General features: G+C 39.0%; 1 protein-coding gene across 3 annotated transcripts in view; it reads right to left on the minus strand.

The window, feature by feature from the left end:
- lpcat1 (lysophosphatidylcholine acyltransferase 1) overlaps nucleotides 1–15,615 on the minus strand; it is a 181,561-nt gene that overhangs the window by 40,353 nt on the left and 125,593 nt on the right. For all 3 annotated transcript variants that reach the window (XM_080205155.1, XM_080205164.1, XM_080205173.1), the window contains exons 7-10: nucleotides 10,594–10,628; nucleotides 6,151–6,205; nucleotides 4,918–5,000; nucleotides 3,864–3,989 (exon numbers count right to left, since the gene is read on the minus strand). In XM_080205155.1, the coding sequence (XP_080061281.1) occupies nucleotides 3,864–3,989; nucleotides 4,918–5,000; nucleotides 6,151–6,205; nucleotides 10,594–10,628 (299 nt within the window). The remainder of the gene's footprint in view (nucleotides 1–3,863; nucleotides 3,990–4,917; nucleotides 5,001–6,150; nucleotides 6,206–10,593; nucleotides 10,629–15,615) is intronic.

The following is a 15,615-nucleotide window of genomic DNA, read 5'->3' on the forward strand; positions in this document are numbered from 1 at the left end:
CCTCATGCATATCTCTAAAATGTTTTGAATTAAATTAGACATTTAAAAATCCACAGCTGTTCTTTTCTACGAATTATAATTTGTCTGGGAAAATGCATTCTCTAATGAGTGCACTAAGTACAATGGTTTTCTTCAGTCTCACACTCAAGTAAGTGGCATGTTTTTACAGAAAATTCACAAAAACTTTCTAATAAAGCCAATTTAACCACAAAATGAATGCGGAACCATGTAGTGGGTGCGGGTAGGGGAGGGCGATGGAAGAAAGGTGCGACGCAAAGTAGCTGCAAATGGAAAGGAGGCATACTTAAGAGTTGAACCTGAACCAGCAGGTTTAACTAGTGGGTTCAGTAAAGATGCACAGTATACTCTGATGTTTGTTGTGCGCACCACCAAATTCAATGTTAGAGCAGAGTAGTGAGAAGCATTGTGGATGAAACTCAGTGAAGTCCATAAAGTTAGGAAATGGTAGCAGATAAATCCACAGGATTGGTGCAATTTAGGAAACTGGCCAAAGGGCCATCTGTAGAGTATGGCAACATTCAAGTTTGGGAGCAGCTGAAGAAGTCTGAGAAATCATTTAAACACAGTCCAACAAAATGTGGCAAGAGTTCTGATGGATAAGTAGAGAAAGCAGCCATGGGAGTCAAGTGGAAAACAGATCATCCTGCAGCAGAGGAGCAAAATCTACAGCAGGATGGGAGAAGCTGGATCAGATCTAGTTCAATGTAGTTTAAAACTCCTTGTTGAGGAGCAGCAAGTAACCCCAGAAGGGGGAAAAAAAAATCAAAAACTTGGCACCTTTTTAAATCCATTTATACAATTTCTTCAACATATTTTTTCTATGCAAACATTTTAATTGCAATAGAAATCCAAGTTTTTTAATCTTTTGAGATCATCAGCAATAACCACTAGAGGGCACAGCACATATTCAAGCAGCAACCTAAGACGGTTGAGTGAATTCTAAGTGGAATCCTTTAATTTCCCTGTGTTGCCAGTTAAAAGTAAAGACTGCCCAAATTTGATTTTTTTTCCAATCTTGAAATGAGGTGACAGATATAATTTGTAGAAGAATAAGAAACACAAAATTTCATGGAAAAAAATATTCTGCATGTCAATGGTAAATGTGGAAACAAATTCAAATTAAACTAGGGGCTAGGGACCATTTGTACAAATTATAAAAAGTAAATCTTGACAAACATTAGGAAAAGTAATAAACGCATATTATAGACTTCCAGATAGGGTAATGGAATCATAAAAGGGAATGATTCAACAACTGAATACTTCAATAAAGGGATTATAAGGCCTTTCCTGATGGATTAACTAAAATGGGCAGAATGCCATTTTATCTAGTGATCGCTGCCACAGCAGATCCTGTAATTTTCTGTTGACTTGTGGTAAATAAAAACAAAATTTGTACAGTTTAAGGTGGATGGGTTGTAGAAACAAGTCTGGATGTTAGTCTTCAAGTACCCAAATAACTGAAAAATAAATCCATGTAGATATCTATGGAAGTGAATTAATTTGTTTTCCCAACTTTTTGCTCCAAAAGTTATTCTCAAGCTGCATAGGAGCTTTAGTGCAGTTCTTCGATATGTCAAAAAAACAATGATCCAAGACATGATCTTCCTACCTTGTTCCAACAGTTGGCCAGTGCAATGAGGTGGTAAGGTGGCATGTGAAGAATAAAAAATCTCATTTGCACCTGGTGCCAAACTGTTTGCTATTGTCCCAGCCCCCTTTTACAGGTACAAACTACTTTGTGCCCAAAATGGGCACAAGAATTATTAGCATAAATTTGAATGTATTTCAATATTATTAGCAAGGTTGACATTCTATCACCATCCTTCTCCCTCATGGAATCTCCCCACTGTAATGTCACTGGTGCACATCATTACTGTTCTATAAAAGTCTGGTTCAGGCACAGCAGTAGCAAGGGCGAGTGAGTAGCATTGGGGTAGGGGAGGGAAGTCTCATCCACTCCCATGTGTGGGATGGAGTGGGTAGGCTTGCATGGGCACAGGGGTTTGGGAAGTCCTCTGGTCTGGAGTCAACGCTGGCTTGGGGGTTTGTGTTGTGTGCATTCCCCTGGTTGCTGAGGTTGAGAGGGTTGAGAAGCTGTGCCTTCATGAATAACCTCAGCTGGTATGGGAATTGAATCTGCGCTGCTGGCATCGCTCTGCATCATGAACTAGCTGCCCAACCAACTGAGCTATCAAACATTCAAACTCCTGAATTAACTCCACCCTGGGAAAGCAGACTGTTACTGCAATGTCGATCTATTGCGCACAAGTTTTTCACAAGATACATTTTGACAAAAACACACGTCATTTGTCTTAACTCCGTCACCTTAGTATTCGAGCAGTGGTTTATACATTAAGCCACTCATTGCTGAAATTGAAAAAAAACTAAAATCCTTAGTTCTTTTACCAACTTTTGCAAAACTCTGAAAGGCTCATTTCAAAATTGAATTTTTAAAACGGTAAAGTTTTCACAAAGTGACCAGTTTATAGTTGAAACAATTCCAAAAAATTGTAGCGGAGTTTTCATATGATTTCTACCCAAAAAGCTCAATTTGGTTGGAATTAAATTAAAAAGTATTAAAAAACACTGAATTGTAAGCACAAAAATGTGTGCACATTTCACCCAAATCTCTGCAAACTTACAAGTCCATTTAATATAGTATTTGTTCATACCAGTCACCACCCACAAAACTGACCATCTCTACAAGTCAGACTAATGACTTTCAGCCAATTGCACTTGCTTGGCACACTTCAACACATTGCACCCAGGCAGATACGCAAACATTAGTACATGAACCTGGCATTAAAAATCTCCTGGTCAGCAATCAGGCAAAAATCTGCTGTTACAGAAAAATTACTCAACTGACGACCAGCAGTCAACTGAAAACACTGGTCTGACCTGTGGCTGCTGAAATTAATTTTAAAAGTTTGTAAATGTCCAGATCACCAACAAGCTGTCCTGGTCGCTCCACTCTGACGCTACAGTTAAGAAAGCCCAAAACTTCTATCTTCTCAGAAGACACCGAAAATTCAGCATGTCTGCTATGACTGTCACCAATTTTTACTGTTGCACCCTTTTCGGATGTATCACAGCTTGGTATGGCTTCTGCTCTGACCAAGACAGCAAGTATCTACAAACAGTTGTGAGCACAGCCCAGCCCAGTCCATCATGCAAACCATTCTCCCATCCATCGACTCAGTCTACACTTGCAGCTGTATCAGAAAAGCAGCCAGCATAATCAAGGATCCATGCACCTCAGACATACTCTCTTCAATCTTTTTCCATCGGGAAAAAGGAACAAAAGTCTGAGATTGCATATCAAGAACAGCTCCTTCCCTGCTGCCATCATGTTTTTGAATGAACCGACCATATATTAAGCTGATCTTTCTTTACAGCCTACCTATGACTGTAACTCTAAGTACTCTATGAATGGTATGTTTTGTCTGTATAGTGTTCAAGAAATTATACTTTTCACTATATACCCAGACGTGTGACAATAATAAATCAAATCAAAAAAGTTGTGCATAATTTCCTATAATCCCATTGATTATTAAGAGATGTTGCATTTAGGCAAATGTTACAGGGAAACCTGGAAACAATTTCACCAGCATCACCCCTATCCCAGAAACATTTTGAAAAGAGGATTCCAAGTTGCCAAAATATTAGTTGAAAATTTTATCAATAAATTTAATACATTCTGCATCAAGTATAAAACAAACCAATGGACAAACAATTACAAACAAATTCAAGGTAAGCAATAAGGTTTAAATTAGCCATCATAAGTTTGCTTTCTTTCTTTTAGCATGGCTATAACCATAAAAGAAAAGTAAAACAAAACTCACCCAAGTTTTCTGACAAGCTTTGCAAATTCTAGTAGACAGGTATCCACAGGAAGTTTCAACTGGCTGTCAGACATTACAAGCTGACAATCTTCAAATGTGTAGTCAGTCACTGGAACATCAAGAGCTCTACCAGGAACAGTTCAAAAGTAAAAGTATGGGAAAAGTTATTGTATATTAACTAACATGCTTCAGACTTGGCTAGAGTTTGATGGAAATATTTTGAATAATCTGAACTTTTTGTTTGTACAAAACAATGAACTACACTGAATTCATTCATCAATGAATAATAAATACAATGGATAATCGCTACTCACTTCCTTCCACTAAGAACTGCAACAGCATAAACCATCTCAAAAATGATATGACAGAACACTTAAAAAAAAAACACACAACATAAAGCAACAGGTTGACCACTACATTAGACATCGACACAAGACATGATAAAAGCAGATTTGTGCCACATTTGGTTATATGGTCTTCAGGGGAAGGGGTCAAGCTACTTCGATACAAAAGAGACCACTAGAAAAATGTTAGCACAAAGGAGGTGATGAGTAAGATCATGAATTCATTAGTTTCAACCAGACCATTATAAAACTTGAGTGTCTACATAGAACAGTTTACATTTTTATTCATCATTCATCTTTTACAGATGTCAAACCATACATCCCATTTGTCTCTATAGGATTTAATGCTCTAGATTTTGTTTTAGTGGTTTTTCAGGTCAGATAATTTTTCGGGTGCTTTATACCTTTAATAAAGCATATTAATTTTCTTCAGTTATTCCTTGGGAATTTTAAGATTGGAAGTATTTATAAGCATAAGACTTCAAGATATTTTAGCAAATAGCCCCCTAGGGGCCTGGATTCAAATCCCAAGATTGCTCTCAATTCATCACCAAGATATCAGCATCATCCATAAGTTATAAGGAATGAGATATTAGGGGGGGGGGGGAAAAAAAAACAATTTTTTCAGTGCTCCAAAAAACTTGCCAATATCAACGAAGATAAATTATATATGTGTTGATTTTACTTTTAATAAGGATTATTATACTTACTTTGCCATTACCTTTCTGACATTGTTTGCATACAAAATAGGGTTTTTTCTTTCTTCCTCAGAAGGTGTATAAATTGGCAGAAACTGAAAACAAAATCAAAATCTCTCTGAAGTGTCAACATTATTTTTAATTGACAGCTGAATGATACAGAAATAACTATATACAGAATGGTGGGTTACTGAATCTTTTAACTGAAATTACTGGTCTTAAAATTCTACATTCTTGATCGTTTTAAAACAAATAATCACCAAAGTTACTTGTTTCATCTCCAGTGTTATATTAGACATTGTGAACTGTAACGAAACCATCAATTCATGTAAAATAAATGAAGGAATTCCACAAATCGGCCAATAAACTGGAATTTAAAAAAAAAACTCACCGAGTTTCGTGATAAATTACTAAGAAATTGATCAGCTCTTTTAAAAAAAACTAACCAAATTCACAGGCCATTCTGAACTATTTGCAATGCAAAACTGTTTTAATAATCTAAATTTCAGTTTGACTGAATGTGGCGTGCGCCAATTAACAGCTATTTGCAACAGCTGATGAATTCATCCATTACATTTTAATGGAGAAAAACTTATATTCAAAACAGCTTTCATTCAATTTTGTAAAAATATGCACCAGGATTTCCAAGTGATTTAAGTTGTGTGAAGCATATTACATTTCAAAAGTTCAAATCATTTTCCAGTTGCACAACTGGGAAATTGCGGTGGCTATATTTGTTTTAAATTAATGACAGTCTTGATAAAATGTACAAAAATGTTAGCTTGCTGAGAACAAAGCACTTCTCATTTAAATGTAAATTATCCTTGATCGATGGGGATATGTGCGAGTCTAAAAGTGTAGCTGATCAAGCCAAGAGTGCCAAAGCTAAACTAGGTTGTCAATTTTGGCAATTTTTTTAAATCTCAAAGAGCATTCATTGTTGTTCTTATTTGGAAAGGAACAGAAGGAAACAAAACTGGAAATTGGTCTGTGATTGGAGTTTTTAAATGGAGCAGAGAGATCATGAGTCTCATGAAATCTGATTATGTTCCCATGAGACATATTTGTTCAGTAATATTCCATCTATTTCTTAAAGGTTATACAAAAAAGCAAGATCATTAAATCACAACCTGTGCTAGAAGATATTATCCTGACTTGACTGATTAATATTTTCTGGTCAGGTATTTTAGCCACATAATGAAATGACAAAGGTTCCAACCCTCATGAGGGAAAACATAAACTAACCTCCATTTCCACATTATTGTGTAGCTGGCACAACGTGAGCCAAAGGATTTTTAACCTGAAAAATAAGATTGCATTCTGTGGAAATTATATGATAGTATTTGCTAGTAATGTTACCAAAATATATTAATTCATGAAATTTCTAACAACACATTTATAAGAACATAAGAAACATAAGAACATAAGAAATAGGAGCAGGAGTAGGCCATCTAGCCTTTCGAGCCTGCCCCGCCATTCAATAGGATCATGGCTGATCTGAAGTGGATCAGTTCCACTTTCTTCCCATAACCCTTAATTTCCTTGTTTGTCAAAAACCTATCTACCCGTGACTTAAATATATTTAGCGAGGTAGCCTCCACCACTTCAACGGGCAGAGAATTCCAGAGATTCACCACCCTTTGAGTGAAGAAGTTCCTCCTCAACTCTGATCTAAACTGCACCCCCCTTATCTTGAGGCTGTGTCCTCTAGTCCTGCTATCCTTTTTAAGCGGGAAGAATCTCTCTACCCTATCCATCCCTTTCATTATCTTGTACGTCTCTATAAGATCCCCCCCTCATCCTTCTAAACTCCAACGAGTACAGACCCAGTCTATTTAGTCTCTCTTCATAGTCCAACCCCCTCATCTCCGGTATCAGCCTCGTGGACCTCCTCTGCACTCCCTCTAAGGCCAAGATATCCTTCCGCAAGTGCAGCGACCAAAACTGCACACACTACTCCAGCTGCGGCCTCACCAGTACCCTGTACAGTTGCAGCAAGACCTCCCTGCTTTTATATTCTATCCCCCTCGCTATAAAGGCCAACATTCCATTCGCCTTCTTGATCACCTGCTGCTCTTGCAGACTGGGTTTTTGCGACTCATGCACAGGACCCCCAGGTGCCTCTGCACCGTAGCATGCTGCAGCTTTTCGCCCTTTAAATAGTAATCCCTCCTACTATTATTTCTGCCAAAGTGGATAACCTCACACTTGCTAACATTATACTCCATCTGCCAGGTCCTTGTCCACTCGCGCAGCCTATCCAGACCCCTCTGCAGACTTTCCACACCCTCCACACAATTTGCTTTACCACTCATCTTCGTGTCATCAGCAAATTTCATCACCCTACACTCAGCCCCCTCCTCCAGATCATCTATATGCTTTGTATAGTGATAAGATGCAAGATGTACTCCCTTCAAGGAAGCCAGCTGTCCCATTGAAACTATACTGACCACAATCCCACTCAGGCTGTATTCTCTCTATCCCTGTGTATTTACTCTGCTAATCTCCTTGACACCAAGGAGTAATTTAGCATGGCCAAACAACCTAACCTGCATATTTTTGGATTGTGGTAGGAAGCCGGAGTACCTCGAGGAAACCCACAGACATGGGAAGAATGTGCAAGCTCCACAGTCACCCAAGGTAGGAATTGAACTCATGTCCCTGATGTGTGAGGCAGCAGTGCTAACCACTATGCCACCGTGCTGTCTTAGATTGTAATCATGATTATGTTCTTGCTGAAAATCAGGCTTCACCTGCAAAAACTTCCAACTTACAGGTGCTTTGAATACAACTCAATTTAAATGTGTTGGGTGAAAAAATTAGTTTCCTATTGCCGTACATAATTCACATTTTTTATTTAAGTGTTCATGCGACCTTGCGTATACACTGCCATAAATGAATAATAAACAAATTGAAGAAAGTTCTGCTTTAAAATCTGTGAAAAAGAGCATCTTTATTTTCCTTTGACATCTTCAAACTATTGCATTTAAGATGCTTAGAGGGAATAAATTAATAAATAGTCTTCCTTTAGAGACTTGTCTCCACCCTAAAAAGTGACTATTTTCTAGTGCTCTGCATGTTTCTGGCAAGTTTATTTTACCCTGCATGGATTTTATGTTGTCTGCATGCTTGACCTCATGCTAAATAGAGAAACAAATTAATAATTAAATGTTAACTCATTGGCCCTTAATTTGTATTTTACTTTCTTCAAATTAACCCAATGAATCATTACAACCTGTTCAACTCCAAACATTGGCCTATTTTAGTTGTGTCTGAAAGGGTTATTCATTCTGCGTGCCACTCATCTTGAACCTGAAGAGGGGAGAGCCTCACAATTTTCCTGTGAAGTTGCTTAAACTAGTTAGACAAAACCTTAACTTACTGAATCTGCTTAGCTTTCACTGGTGCTACTTCACAAGCACCTTTTAAACACCTAACTAGGGTGCATACTGCACTTTTGGCAAATTTATATCAGTGAATTGGAAGCAGGTCACAGGAATTTTCCAGCTTGACATATGTATGGACCAAATTAAAAACCTATGTTTTAAGGAATAAAATTAAGAGCAGTTAAAAGTGACAAAGTTGAAATTTTTTGGGGTTACAAGCTGTATCTACTCTCCATTGATTATCTAAAAATACTATTTTCTTAGAAGTACATGCCCATAAGCATGTATGCTTGTGGGCATGTACTCTGAAGTGAGGTCAGCAAAAGCAGATGAGGACTTCAGAACTAGAAAAATGAACGCACACACACATTTGCCAATTGGAAGATGATTTGTAAATCTGTCAAAATACTGATTTGACTAATAACATTTTCACTAACGCTTAAGCGGACATCAGAATAATCTGACGGACATACGGAATACTCCATAGATTTTCTGATCTTTAACTCATGGATTAAAGAATGCAAGCATATCCATTTTATGTTTCAGTAAAGTAGAATGTCTCAGTTTTGATACAGACATAAATCTGTCAGATTTATCAAGTGATAAAGTTATGATTTAACATATAAACTACAATGGCTTACACTTAAGAATTTAATGTAATACAGCAGCTAATTCCTGGTATTGAACGCTTAAGATTGAGGTTGCTTTTAGTAACTTTGTAAGGGTTTTCTTACTTAGAATAAATTCTTCTCTGGTTTTCCCTGCATAGTTACTAATCAAAAGAGCAGATAGATCATTTCCTTCCCAGCCTGTGTCCCTGCTATCCTTAAGGAGCCGTGCAAGAGGTTCATAATGTTAGCTATCCAGGATACCGTGTAGTGTTCTACTTCTCTCCTGTTCAGTTCAAGGCTCCTGTTTCTCCTTGATGTGCCTAAAGTCTATTTGAATTTAAGCACCATCCAGAACATACTCCCCATCTCCAATGAACAGCTTCTGAAAGATTCATAACCCCTTCTGAACCAAAGTACCTATTTTCAGAAGACTGGGCTGCCCTCCTACAAGTTACCCATTTTACCATTGTCACTTCCTCTCCAAGGCACACCATCACCAGGACACCTTGTTTAAGTGACAAGCCCACTTTAGTCTATCCTTTTCCCAGAGTTCTTCCTCAGCTTTAAAGCACTTCGCCCTTTTTAACCACCTTGCCTATTTCTTGTATGAGGTGCTTAAAACTCAGGTATGCCAAAAATTTCTCCTTCCTATTCACCCCGTTTCTGAACTGAGCGACATAAGCTTAAGCAGCTTCAATTCCTATTTTAACCTCAAATCTTCATCAACTTGGTTGCTCTCCTTGATTTTCTCAATCTCACCTACCAAACCGACACACCATTCACACATTTCCTTCATCAGAGGGCATTGCAGTGCTAACCACTGTGTCATAGTGCCATCTCTCCTGATCTCTCATCTACTTGATCTCTCATACATCTGTCTAAATTATTTTCACTTTCTGCTATGCAAGAAAACAAGCAAGATATACTATCTGTATAACAGCTTGTTTTGAACAATGCAGGAAGGAAGCGCAATGAGTCAACTATATTTGAAAGTGTGAAATGTTTCTTTGAATTAGTTTACAAAGAAAGCATTCCTTATTGGAAAAATTTTATGCAGCTACATTTTAAACTGTGAAAGTACCTTTGCCAAAATATCTTATTGTAACATGGCTTTGAATTAAGTAACTGTTGCCAAAGGAAAATAATTCCAAATCATTATTATTATTCTTTTATCCTCATATTTATTGCAGGGCACGTTCCCATTGCTTGTTACGTGATTACCCAGTTTTAGCTATTGGTATGAAGATGTGCACAACTCACTTCTCCGCTAAAGGCAAATTATAGATAAAGCAGACATTGGTTATCTGCCACCTTGAAAAATGATGCACCGATTATAGCAAACACCATGAGATGCACTTCACATCCTTTCAAAGGGTCTCTGAAAGTATCATTTCAAGTTGGAGATTCCTCACTAGTCATCTCAAGAACTTGCCTTGCCCATTACTCAACAAGTTCCTGATTCATTGACTCATGTCATGCCAACTCTTAAATTTTCACTAGTATCTACTTACAAGAATGATACAATGAAAACTGTAATGTAACATAAACCATTCTGGTGATATTTGCATTCAGTCAAAACTTTAATCTAATTTCCATTATTTTCCCATTTAAAACTTTTAGATGACAATGACCATGTATGAAATAACTAACAATTTTATGACAAAGGAAAAAGAAAAATTAAGTCAACTTACGCCCCAGGTCCTTGCCACGTCCAAGTAATTGTATCCTAGAATTAAAAGTAATGAAAATCTAGTTCAAAATATTTATGCGAGACAGAAATGCAAACTGGTTTGAGTTTTATAGGGGCAAATAAGAATAATGTATTGCTTGAATATACTGTTCTGATTGATGGAATCAAGAGATTTTCACATTTATATACTTTATATTTTATACAGTGTCTTTGGTGTAATGAAACATCTGAAGGTTCTTCACAGGAGTATTATAAAGTAAAATCAGATGTTAAGCCACACAAGGAGATATTAGTCCAGATTGCCAAAAGCTTGATTAAAGAGTTTAAGGAATATCTTAACAGAGATAGAGAACTGGAGCAGTTTAGGAAGAGAATTCAAGAACTTTGGGCCTAGGCAGCTGAAGGTATGGCCACCAATACTGGACCAATTAAAATCAGGGAAACTCAAGAAGCTAGAATGAGATGTGCAGATTCTAGGAGGATTGAAAGACTAAGGCAGTTATAGAGGTAGGGACGTACGAGGATAAAGATTTTAAATTCAAGGTGGTGCTTGACTGGTAGCCAACATAAATCAGTGAACACAAGGATGAAGAAGGGCTTGCAATTATAAACCCTCTTTCATGACCACTGGACATTTCAAAGTACTTTAAAGCCAATGAAGTACTTTTGAAATGTATTCATTCTTGCAACGTAGGAAATGGGACTTGGTGCGAGCACACAGGCAGCAGAGTTTTGGACGATCTCACATTTACAGACGGTAGACTTTGGGAGGTCAGCCAAGATTGCACATGAAATTGCACAGCATATGGATTAACCTTGACAAACCAAAAGAGCCCTTTCTCTTTTCATGCACTTCTTATCTCAAAGTAGGGGTAGGTAAATGTGTCATATAAACATGTGTTAACAATGAAAGAAGTAATAAAATATTTTAAATGAATAACTTACACTTGGAAAGCATCATTAACATTAAAACGTCCCAAGATACTTTAGAGTTAAGAAAGTCTAACAAGTTAGTTTTCAGGAGGGAACAGAAAGTGTGATGAGAAAGCAGGGAATTAGAATAGGATATTCTAGGGAATAGAGCTTAATGCAATATTTACGTGGGAAATTTGCCATTCCTATTTACCCTTGAAAAGGTAATAGTAAGCTACCTTCTTTAACTGCTGCAATCCACATGGTGAAAGTACTCTCAAGATGCTAACAGGTATGAATATGACCAGTGATGATGAAGGAACAGTGACATATTGTCAAGACAGGGTAGTGTGTAACCTAGAGGGAATTTAATCATGGTGGAATTTTCATGCACCTGCTGCCTTTTTCCTTGTAAGAAAGGAAATGGATTTGAGAGGCACTGAATCAGCCTTGGCAAGTAACTGGACTCTGCTTGTCATATGCCTACACATTGTGGGCGATGTGTCAGTGGTAGAGGATTTGTTGTTGAATGTCAATAGGTGGCAGTGGCACGATCTTACTTGTCAATCAGCCCAAGCCTGAATGCTTGCCAGGTCTTGCTGCATTCAGGCAAAGACTTCATTATTCGAATGGAATACTGTCAGCAGACTGTTCCCATTTCTGACCTTATGATGCAAGTAAAGCTCTACATGAGATGCTAATGTATGAAGATAAGCTTCTTGGTTTTCTGTGCATGTTCTGCATCACTGGCATATTCACCGCATCAGTAGGCCTGGTCCAAAATTGCAGGCACCACCGTGCCGGTGGGAATCACACTTTTCAAAACTCACTAGCAGCTAAATTAGTTTAATTTTCAGATGAAAGCAACAATTATATGGTTGCAAGTGTTACTATAGAAGTTCATTTAGTTATCAGAATTACCTATAATTTTAAGCAAACAAATGCATATTTCTTGCAGTAATATATGTAAAATCCAATCCTTAGGAATAGAGGAAGCTAGGAGCTATACAACAGTCCAGAATGATCTAAAATAGCCACAGTGCATTGCAAGGTATTTCAAAGCTTGATATCTACATTCCACAGATTTGATTTCAGCCAGGGTAATTTTAGTAGATTCAACAGCAAAAGTCAAGAAATCTCAATCCGCTTAGCTGCCTTGATTTAATGCATGCCATTATTCATCAGCTTAAAACAATTCTTGATCAATGAAGCAGCCAGATATTAAAGTCCAGCTGGTATAATGCACAGCATTGCAACATTTGTTTAAAAAAATTCACCAGTACAAGCCAAATGTTTACAAGATGAACTGGAGATTATTTTATGGCTAAATAACATATTAAACAACTCTGCTGAATATTTTCTTGGATTAGAAAAGGATTTTGGCTATGTTCCTGCAAAATGATTTAACTTTGAATTTCTTCATAAAACATCCATTCACTTGTTTTAAATAGAGCAAGTTTTTTTCCATTCAAAGAACAAACAAAGAAAGAACAACACAGCACGGGAAACAGGCCCTTCGGCCCAACGAGCCTGCGTCGCCATCTTAACAAAGGATTTTTCCTACACCTCCCTTGACCCGTGTCTATGCTTATGGTACCCCCATTGGAAACCAGATTCAGGGGAGAATAATTTAAGGACAATTTGTTACACCAATCAGCCCAAGAGCACATCTTTGGGGTATGGGAGGAAACCGGAGCACCCGGAGGAAACCCAGGCAACCAAAGGGAGAATGCACAAACTCCCACAGACACTGGCCCAAATCCACGTATCTGCACAGCTAGCAGTGATAGCCACTGAGCTGTTGTGGTGCCCATCTGCTGGTCCAGTTTTAAGCACACACAACGACACGAAGTACAAGGCCACTCTCGAAACATCCAAGAGCAGCCCACGCACGACCCACCGTGTGCATGCCCCTCATTAGACAACAAGGTGGACCGATGCACCTGCGGAGTAAAAGAGACAAAACATCAACACATGTAGCATTAGATTTCCAGTAACGTCCTGAGGCTCTGACCCTCATTTAAAACCGTCTCCCATAACCCTCCATCCCTGTTTCGCTCATGTGCCTAAGTAAACCTTAAACAAGTCCAGCGTGCCTGCCTCCACCACCTTACTTGGTAGTGCATTCCATACCCCCACGACCCTCTGTGTGAAAAACCTCCCTCTAGCATCCAAATTATACTTCTTCCCCCTCACCCTTAGCTCATGACCCCTCATGATATTTGTCTCCAATCTAGGAAAAAGCCTGCCATTGTTTACTCTATCTATACCCTTCATTATTTTATACACCTCTCAGATCCCCCCTTAATCTCCGTCTTTCTAAGGAAAAGAGCCCCAGTTTACCCAATCTTTCCTCATAACCCAGTCCTTCCATACCAGGCAGCATCCTGGTAAACCTCCTCTGCACTCTCTCCAGGGTCTCCACGTCCTTCTGGTAGTAAGGTGACCAGAACTGGACGCAGTACTCCAAATGCGGTCTAGCCAACGTTCTGTACAACTGTAGCATTAGACACCAGCTCTTATACTCTATACCCCTTCCTATAAAGGCTAGCATACCGTAAGCTTTCTTCGCAACCTTCTCCACCTGGGTTTCCACCTTCAGAGACTTGTGCACTTGCACTTCCAGGTCCCTCTGCATTTCTATACTCTTAATTGGTCTACCCTTTATCATGCAACTCCTCCCTGCATTATTCCTTCCAAAATGCATCACCTCGCATTTATCAGGATTAAATTCCACCTGCCATCTATCTGCCCAATATACCAGCCTATCTATATCCAGCTGTGTCACCTGACAATCCTCCTCGCTATCCGCCAATCCTGCCATCTGCAAACTTGCTAATCACACCATGTACGCCCTCTTCCAAGTCATTTATATATATTATGAATAGAAGAGGTCCCAGTACTGAGCCCTGCGGCACACCACTGGTGACAGACCTCCAGCTAGAAAAGGACCCTTCCACTACTACTCTGTCTCCTGTTGCCTAGCCAGTTTTCAATCCATCTAGATACCTGTCCCTGTATCCCACGAACCTTAACCTTTTCTACCAGCCTACTGTGACGGACTTTGTCAAACGCCTTACTGAAATCCATATAGATGACATCAACGGCTCATCCATCGTCAACCGTTTTTGTCACCTCCTCAAAAAATTCTACCAGATTCGTAAAGCAAGACCTCTCCTGAACAAAGCCATGCTGTGTATCCCTAATCAGATCGCAATGCTCTAAATGCTTATACATCTTATCCCTAAGAATTTTTTCCAACAACTTTCCTACCACTGACGTCAAACTCACCAGCCTATAATTACCAGGGTTATCCCTATTGCCCTTTTTAAACAGTGGTACCATATTAGCTATCCTCCAGTCCTCTGGGACCTCACCTGTGTCCAAAGAAGAGACAAAGATTTGCGTCAGAGGCCCAGCAATTTCATCTCTCACCTCCTTAAGCAGCCTGGGATAAATGCCATCAGGCCCCGGAGCTTTATCGGTTTTTATGCTGCCTAAAAGCCCTAACACTTCCTCCCTCGTAATGGATATTTCCTTCAACTGGTCTACAGCTCCCTCCAAGACATTACAAGACACCAAGCCCCTCTCCTTCGTGAATACCAATGCAAAGTATTCATTCAGGATCTCCCCCATTCCCTCAGACTCTATGCACAGTTCCCCTCCTTTGTCCCTAAGAGGACTGATTTTCCCTCTAACCACCATTTTGTTCCTAATATGAATAAAATGCCTTTGGATTTTCCTTAATCCTATCAGCCAAAGCAATTTCATGCCCCCTTTTTGCCCTTCTAACTCCCCTTTTGAGCTCCCTCCTGCTTTCTCTATATTCTTCCAGTGCTCTCTCCGTTACCAGTTGCTTAGACCTAACATATGCCTCTCTCTTCTTCCTGACCAAGTCCTCAATGTCCCCTGTAAGCCACGGCTCTCCAATCCTGCCTTTCCCATCCTTCCTCTTTACCGGCACATGTCTTTCCTGCAACCTTTTCAGTTTGCCCTTGAAAGCCTCCCACTTGCCAACCGTGGATTTACCCACTAACAACCTCTCCCAATCAGTGCCCTTCAGCTCCTTCCTAATCCGACTATAGCTTGCCTTCCCCCAGTTCAGCATCCT

The sequence above is a fragment of the Carcharhinus amblyrhynchos genome, chromosome 2 (genome assembly GCF_965287045.1).
Source record: "Carcharhinus amblyrhynchos chromosome 2, sCarAmb.v2.hapA, whole genome shotgun sequence".
NCBI lineage: Eukaryota > Metazoa > Chordata > Chondrichthyes > Carcharhiniformes > Carcharhinidae > Carcharhinus > Carcharhinus amblyrhynchos.